This window comes from Epinephelus fuscoguttatus, linkage group LG3 (assembly GCF_011397635.1).
Source record: "Epinephelus fuscoguttatus linkage group LG3, E.fuscoguttatus.final_Chr_v1".
NCBI classification, from domain to species: domain Eukaryota; kingdom Metazoa; phylum Chordata; class Actinopteri; order Perciformes; family Serranidae; genus Epinephelus; species Epinephelus fuscoguttatus.
In genome coordinates this window covers 28,768,880-28,777,287 of record NC_064754.1, presented here as the reverse complement: position 1 = coordinate 28,777,287, position 8,408 = coordinate 28,768,880, and the positions used below count along the sequence as shown (strand labels likewise).

General features: G+C 39.3%; 1 protein-coding gene across 1 annotated transcript; it reads left to right on the top strand.

Moving 5' to 3' along the window:
- The first annotated feature begins 52 nt into the window (after window positions 1-52).
- LOC125886398 (uncharacterized) lies at window positions 53-7,042 on the top strand. The gene is made up of 11 exons (XM_049572585.1): window positions 53-463; window positions 2,102-2,267; window positions 2,438-2,696; window positions 2,807-3,080; window positions 3,170-3,347; window positions 3,446-3,522; window positions 3,621-3,801; window positions 3,900-4,148; window positions 4,330-4,501; window positions 5,412-5,548; window positions 5,678-7,042. Exons 1-11 carry the CDS (start codon window positions 185-187, stop codon window positions 5,803-5,805), a joined length of 2,100 nt encoding a protein of 699 aa, XP_049428542.1. The 5' UTR covers window positions 53-184; the 3' UTR covers window positions 5,806-7,042.
- The last annotated feature ends 1,366 nt before the right edge of the window (window positions 7,043-8,408 follow it).

Genomic DNA, 8,408 nt, shown 5'->3' with positions numbered 1-8,408 from the left:
GTTAAAGCAGCAGAAGAAGAAGTAGCAGCCGCAGCAGAAGCAGAAGAAGAAGAAGAAGAAGTAGAAGAAGTAGTAGTAGCAGCAGTAGCAGCAGCAGCAGCAGCAGGAGGAGAAGCCAAATATCAACAACTAGAAGAAGAGAAAGTGGACAAGTAGAAGAAAAAGAAGGAGAGTTTCGTCCGCCATGTCGAGAAGACGCTGTTTTTTTAGGTGCGAACGCGGCCACTCTTTGTGTGGACTTCCAAACGACGAAGCCCTAAGGAAGCAGTGGTTAACATTCATTTTTAACACTATTCCTGAGCAGTACAACTCCAATATTGTGTTGTGTTCCCGACATTTTACCCCGGACTCCTTCCGGAACCTGGAATCATACAAATCTGGATTTTCTACAAGGTTGCTCCTCAAAGAAGGAGCTGTTCCCACTGTGCCTGTGGTCAAATCTGAAGATGGAGAACCACAGCCCGTAAGTACTGTAACGTTATGCTGTACCAGCTGTGGATTCATGTTCACAACAAACAATGTAGCTGCTACCGAGTGTTGGTTGTTTTTAAGATGTAACGTTACATTAGGACTCAGCTAAGTGAACTACCGTTAGCTAGTGTTACTGTGTCGAAATGTTTTGCTATGAGGCTGTAGGCATCCTACAGTGTTGAGGTGCATGTATAAAGTTAAGGTCGCTGTCCACTTCAGTTTGACTAACTTGCGAGCAAAATTGATAATACCGATATTTTTTTTCAATCCCGATACTCATATCTGGGCTCTGGGTATCGGCCGATATCGAGTACCAATCCCACACATCAATAAAACCTAAGTGACTGGGATCACTTTACATGTGAGAGACATCAGGCTTGATTTGCACACGGCTTTCCTAAGCTTGTAAAACATTGTGACAAATTCATTAGTATGAATATTCTTGGGAATCACCAGAGACTCCACAATACGATATTATCATGATGCACCATTATTGCGATACTGCACTATGCTGAGTATTGCAATACAATATATCGTGACATTTTGCAATTTATCACCTTCATTCAACTGTAGATTTCTTTCCCGAAGGAAAACTTTGTCAATATCTGTTATATCTAATGAGGTAAAGTTTCCAGTCTGTTAATCTCACTTCAGTCATTTTATTTGCATCAAAATGTTTCTAGTGGACTGAAAAAGCAATTGATTTTATTATTCAAGTAGGTAACCTAAAGTTTAATTTGTAATATTAGTCATTTATATCATTAAAAAAAATCAATACTTGGCACTGTGTGACTGTACAGTATTGCCACACAAAAAATATTGTGACACTATGCTGTATCAAGTTTTTTTTCCCCATCTCTAGAATTTTCTGAATTATTTGTTATTAAAATAACTTATCGTGCACCAGCATCTTGTTAGAAAATCTTAAAAATGAACAGGAAATACAATTCAAGTGTAAACTTGTTAAATGCAGCAAAAAATTGGTTGAAACTTAAACAGGAGTTAAAATTCAAGTACTAAACAATATAACTGTGTAAAATTAGAACAGGGGTAAATATCAGTCACAAACATGCAAACACACTTGATAAATACTAAACATTTGAAAAATAAACAGGAATCAAAATTCTTTCTGAATCTTCAGGCTACATAGACATTTAAATCACAATATAATATAGCAGCTGAAACTATAAACATAGAACTGAATAGATCAGCCCCATTGTCACAGATACCCAATCCAGCTTTCTGAGTCCATATAGGCCTGCTATCCAATATCAGTATCAGATGGGTGCATCCCTATATCTCCTTCCATAGTAATGGAGTGCAGGTAAAAGGTCAGCGAGACCCAACCCAGCAAAAGATGGCTAACTTAGATGTACAGTATGCCTTTTACTTGGATTTGTTACATGGAAGCCGTTCACTATTCACAGCAGTGTAGTTGGTCCCGAGATAAACAGCTGGGGCTGTATTTATGTATAATATACGGATACCATGTGGGTTTGTGTACGTGTGTTTAAGTGTGACAGTGTTGTTTGCTGGTTTTACAGTGGACAGTGCTGTTAAGCGTTTTAGATGTTTACTGTTTTCATCTGATGCTAGCTTGGTTTTAACTACTTCATTTGCCACACTGCAGGACGTCTTAGCCCAAGACCCCTTTGCCATAAGAATCAATCATATCGGATGCCAAACTAGCCCTCAAAACACCGCCTCAGTGAGCACACAGTTTATAGCATCTCAGAAGACGGTTGCCACACAGCTGTCCTGGGGCACACTGAAGGAGCAGCATGTGAGAAGCAAAGGTATACAACACAGGCATTATTTGTGGTTTTGTGTTTGGGAATTGATATTGAAATACTGTTATATGGACTATAGGAAATACAATGCACCTAGCAGTCCACTAAAAGCTAATGGATTTCATATTTCAGGCTCCCATTCTCATGACCTTTTGACTTTTTTCTTTCATTCGTAGCCACCCAGACAACGGTGTCTTCTCTCAGTGCTGTCACCAAATCCACTTCCAGTTTCCCAGATTTCCTACCATCTTCAACACCCACAAGGGCTCCAGGCTTCAGACCAAACAAGAGACCTCGTCTGGAGTTGGAGGAGGAGGAGGAGGAAGTGGAAGTGGGAGACACTAATACAGAGCTCCAAGCTCAGCCTCATGAAGAGCCTCATGAATCAACGTATGGCCCTGGCAGCTCTGATGTTACAGAGAAATCTAAAATGTCGTAAGTTTTATATTTTGGCTATATGTAGCTATGAGTTATCAGCAGAGATGGAAAAAAATGTTTGAAAGCTAAAGCAAAAATGTCTTGTTGTTTTTGTGTTGTCATGTTAGGTTTGAGTCAAGGCCAAGGTACGGTGATACAAAGTACCTTGTATTTGAAAGCTGCCTCAGAGAGCTGTTTGACACCTGTCCAATATGCATGACAAAGTGTGATGTCCAGCGACGACGAATTGGTACTTATGTGGCATTCACTCAGCTCTGCCGAAGCTGTAATTACTCCAGACAGTGGCAGAGCCAGCCCATTGTTGGAAGTACGCCTGTTGGCAACCTCCAGTTATCGGCAGCCACATATTTCACTGGTGCATCTTTCTTCCAACTGGCAAAGGTGCTGCTGTTTCCATTCCCTGCATATGAAAACTACAATCAGTGGAACTTTTCTACAACTTCCCTTTCCTTTTTTTCATGTATTCATAGATATGCAAGGCCATGCAGTTCCAGATTTTCCCATATGACACCTACAGGAGGCATGCAAGGAGTTTCCTGGAGCCTGCAATTGTCCACAAATGGAAGACGGATCAGCAGAATCTTTTTCAGCAGCTACAACAGAAGGGGAAGGTTGCAGTTGGTGGAGATTTACAAGCAGACTCGCCAGGTAATTCAAAACTCTTGACAAAAAAATGTTAAAGAGCATCTAGCTTATCGATTCTGTTTGTGTTGATAAGCCTTGCAACCTTATTATGTTTTCCTTAGGACACTCGGCAAAGTACGGCAGCTACACTTTGACGCACCTGGAGAGCAACACCATTATGGATCTGCAGCTTGTTATGGTGTGTTACACTTTTAGGATTTTTTTTTTTAAACTTGCAAAATGTTGAAACATGCTTCACATTTGTATCTTTGCAATTGTGTTCCCACCAACCACCAGAGCGATGAAGTAGGTGGTTGTTACCGGATAGGGAGGGAGGGACTGAAACGAAGCCTAGATCTTCTGAAGTCAAAAGGGTTGGCGGTGGAATACGTTGTAACCGACCAACATCCACAAGTTCAGAAGTTACTGAAGGAGCGCAACATCAAACAGCTCTACGGCGTGTGGCACATTGAGAAAAGTAAATGCTCTGTGCATTCTGTGCAATTTGTCACTGCAACAGGTCGTCATCAAACTGTGTCTTGAATATTAATTTCTTGCATGTCTACTTTCATTAAGGTTTATCCACGACACTAGAAAGACTTGCACAAAGCAAGGACTGTGAGGTGTTGAAGAAATGGCTGAGCAGCATGAAAAACCACTTCTACTGGAGTGCGACCTCTTCGACATCAGGGTCTGAGAAGGTAGCTAAGTGGAAGTCACTGGTCAACCACATTCAAAATGTACACGTGCATGAAGACCCCATCTTCCCGAAATGTGAACATCCTGACAGAGTGTCAAAGGATCCTAAGAAATGGTTCCAACCAGGTTTGTAAACAAGATGTGCCTTCATAATATTAAATAGAAAATTAATTTGTTTTTTCCTTTCATAATAGCAAAACCCTGAACATCACTTCAAATATCTCTATTGTAATGCAAATATATTGGTGTATATTGACTGTTTAGATGGGCTGCTGTTTAACAAAATGCTTTTGTAATATTACTCAAGGGTCAGTGGCACTCCAGAGAGTGGAACAAATCCTTAACAACAAGAGAGTTCTCAAGGATGTGAGGAAGCTGAGCCACCATGACCAGAGTTCATTGCTGAAGGCCTTCCACAATTTGATCCTACGTTTCTTACCTGAGAATGTGATCTACTCTTTCATGGGATTGCTGTGCAGGTAATTAATGGATTCTGTAAGTAAGAGATAATGTACAGCAAGCAGGTCACTGTAGTAAAACCCCAACAGTGTACATGATCCCACTTATTACTCAGCTACTTACTAATGAAATCAATAATTTCACACACAATATTGATTCAAAACTATGTCCATAGAAACGGTAGGCCATTCATAAATAATAGACTGCAGAATGCCATAATTGACCAATTAAAATCAAGCATTAGGCAGCCGTGTCAAAATATCTTCATAGGATGTTGTAAAAAATCAGACAGCTGCAACTCATCCTGAATGCTGCTGTCAGAGTCTGCACTAACACCTAGACAGTGGAGCACTTCACACCAGTCCTTGAATCACTTCACTGGCTTCTGCATGTCAAAGGATAGATTTTAAAATCCTTTTAGTAGTCCATACAGCACCGAATAGTCTCAGGCCTAAATACATTTCTGGTTTACGTGTATACTAAGAAGCACCCAGACCCTTTAGGCCATCTGGGACAGGTTTACTCAGCATTTTCAGGAACAAAACCAAGCAAGGTGAAGGAGCTTTAAGATTCTACGCTCCCCACCTGTGGAACAAGCTCCTGAGGTCTGCTGAAACTGGTAACTCGTTTAAATCAGGGCGTAAAACATTATTGTTCCCTGTGGCTTTTCAAAAATCTAACTTTTTCTTTGACCTGCAACTATTTATTTGTTTGTTTGATTGTCCTTAAATGTGTGAATGCTGTTTTAATGTTTTCTTAAGGTATTTTTATGCCCCTGTAAATCACTTTGAATTGCCTCGTGTAGGAATGGTGCTATAAATATTCATAAACTTGCCTTGCTTTATAACAAAGTTACTGATTAGTAGCCAATAAGCCCTTAAGACAAAATTAACTTACAGGTCATTCATTGTCACCACTCTGTTATTGTAGGTTGTACCTAGCAGTCATGCACCACAATGAAAATGTGAACCATGAACAAGCACCTGCAGGACAAGCTGTCAGCGAAGCCGTGTCCTCCGAGACGGGCGAATGCACTTTAAAGCCTGTAAAAACAGACACTACATACAGTAAGTACAAATATTTTCATTACAAAGCAATACAATGAAAGCAAATTGAAATAATTGTGGCCACACTTTCAACATGAACAAGGAAGGTGGATTCAGAAAAGTCCTGAATTTAAATGTAATATTTTACAGATTACCTGAATGAATTGATGAGGCTCGTCTTCGAGGAGGTACTTGTGGACCCTGCGCCGTTTGTTGAAGAGTTAAAGAAAATCCCCCTCCCCAAAGACTTGCCATACCGGTATGAGAGAGGCCGGTAAAGCCCTGTATGGAGAGGACTGCACACTGCATCTTTACAAAAGTTTTGTTTTTTGTATCATTTCTTTTTTACATTTGCTAAAAGGTATGTTATTTTGAGAAAAATATTTCAGTCTTATTTCCTTAGTGGTTCTTTGGGTCCTGCGGTATAATAAAATCTTAGTGTTTTGATTTTATTTTACTCAGTTGTATCTTGTTACATGTACTATTCCTCTGTTATACACCTCAAAGGTCAAAAGTCAGCTCTGTCAATGTTTGATGTTCTGCGGGGTGAAGGGCTTCAAACAGTGTAGCTCTATGCCTGTATGGTTGTACCAAGCGTGTAGGAGGGACTAGGACCTGGTTCCTGGACAAATATTGGTCCAGGAGGCAACATGTGTGTCACTGTCAAACATAAACATATTGATAATTGCAGCCAGGAGGTGATTATAAAGTGTAGCTGAAATTTTGCCTACTGGTCACACTAAACAGATGGTGAAAACATTTTAAAGCACTAGTAATTTTTATGACTTTGTACTGTATACAGCAGAAATCTGTAAAACCCAAATCTGATGTACTGAAACTGCTACAGTCAAGAATCAAAGTACATCTGGTTTTAAATTGCAAAGGTGGTGACAGCTAGATTTTAATCAGGATACTTTTGGTTATATTTTCCAACTCAAGCTGCTGTTTGTGCTTCAAGGTAAGAAGCTCCATAATGTTAGCTAACTGTTGTATTTCTTTGCATCAGACATTTTCAACTGTGCTGAGCATTCTTGCACAGTTTTTTACAAGTGCACCTTAACAGTTAGAGTTAAAAATAGACACTTTAGTCAGTCATCTAATATACAGTTGTTACAGCTCTGTAGATAAATGACACTTATGATAAAATATAAGTAAGTACAAAATAAAAACTGACTGTTGTGAAACATCCTACCTCAGTTTTGATTGTAAAGGTGGTTCGGAGTTACCGGCTTGCTCTTAACTGTCAGCAAGGACACTATATATAACTTAAAGCAGGGCCTTTAGAGAGAAGGGCCCTCTAGTAACATGTTGGGTGGAGAATGGGCCCTGATGAGAGAGACTGTCACCTTAGAAATATGCTTGTGTTAAAAGATGATTTCTCATTAAATCAAAAATGGTGCCATTTGCTGTATATGCCTAAGAAAAAGGTTACCCCATCATCCCTTGTTTTTTTTTGTTAACAAAAAAGTCATATGCATATTCAACATTTCTACAACTAGAAATAAACAATTGAAATTATTAAATGAATACTTTCTGATGTCTTAAGTATTTTTTGTCATATACAGATATATATATATATATATATATTTTTTTTTTTAAATATATATATTTAAATATATATAATATATATATATATATATATATATTTTAAATATATATATTTAAATATATATATATATATATATATATATAATGATTGCTCTAAAATGTGTGTCGATGTTGTCAAATGTCATGCCTCTGTTTGATCATGTGAAGAGATGATATGTGCACGATAGCGTGCATGGAGGCCCGTCGTAACTACATTTCTCAACTCAACTCAACTCAACTCAAACTTTATTTATAAAGCACATTTAAAACAACCATGGTTGACCAAAGTGCTGAACAGGTCCATAGAAATAAACAAGCAAATACAATGAGGCACCCAATAGTACACCACAGTAACAACCATAAGATACATAAAATACAATACAATAAAATAAAATACAAGAGTTATAAAATAAGATAAAAATAAGATAAAATGTTTGGGTGTCCAGCTCAACCTGAGTTAAAAGCCTGAGAGAAGAAGTGGGTTTTAAGAAAAGACTTAAAAACCTCTAGGGTCTGGGCAGACCTAATGCGCAGGGGCAGGCTATTCCAGAGCCTAGGGGCAGCCGCCCCAAAGGCTCTGTCACGTCTGGTCTTCAGCCTCGTCCTAGGAGTAGCCAATAATAGCTGACTGGCCGATCTCAAGGCTCTGGAGGGAGCATGAAAGTGCAGGAGTTCGGTTAAATAATGGGGTGCCAGCCCATTTAGGGCTTTAAAAACAATCAATAAAATCTTCTTCTAAAATGCACTGGAAGCCAGTGGAGCGAGGCCAAGATTGGTGTGATGTGTTTGCATTTACGCTTTCCAGTGAGGAGGCGGGCTGCTGCATTCTGGACAAGCTGTAGATGGTGTAGCAGTGACTGGTCAATACCGACATAAAGCGAGTTACAGTAGTCCAGACGTGAGGTTATAAAAGCATGGATTACCCATTTTATTAAGGCTCACCACAAAAGCCTCTTTGACATTACCCATTGGTTTGTGGACTAACGCTTTGGAGCCTCAGGTCTTGGTTGTTGCCATCTTGTTTCGATACACATGGCTCTGCGTCTTCCGATTGACAGGTTGCTGTGGTAGTAATATCTATATGTATGTAGAATCTGTAGGCGTGGGACAGGATTTTGTATCAGAAGCGTTCTGGTGTCCATTTGTAGTTTGTAGTCCAAGTAGTGTTGACGAATCATTTTTGAGCAGTGCTTAAACAATCTGTGTAGAGAGCCAGAACCCATCAGCTGCTGTCTGATGATGATGATTTAACTTTATTAGCTTCTTCTAATTTATCTGCATTCAAATGCAGATA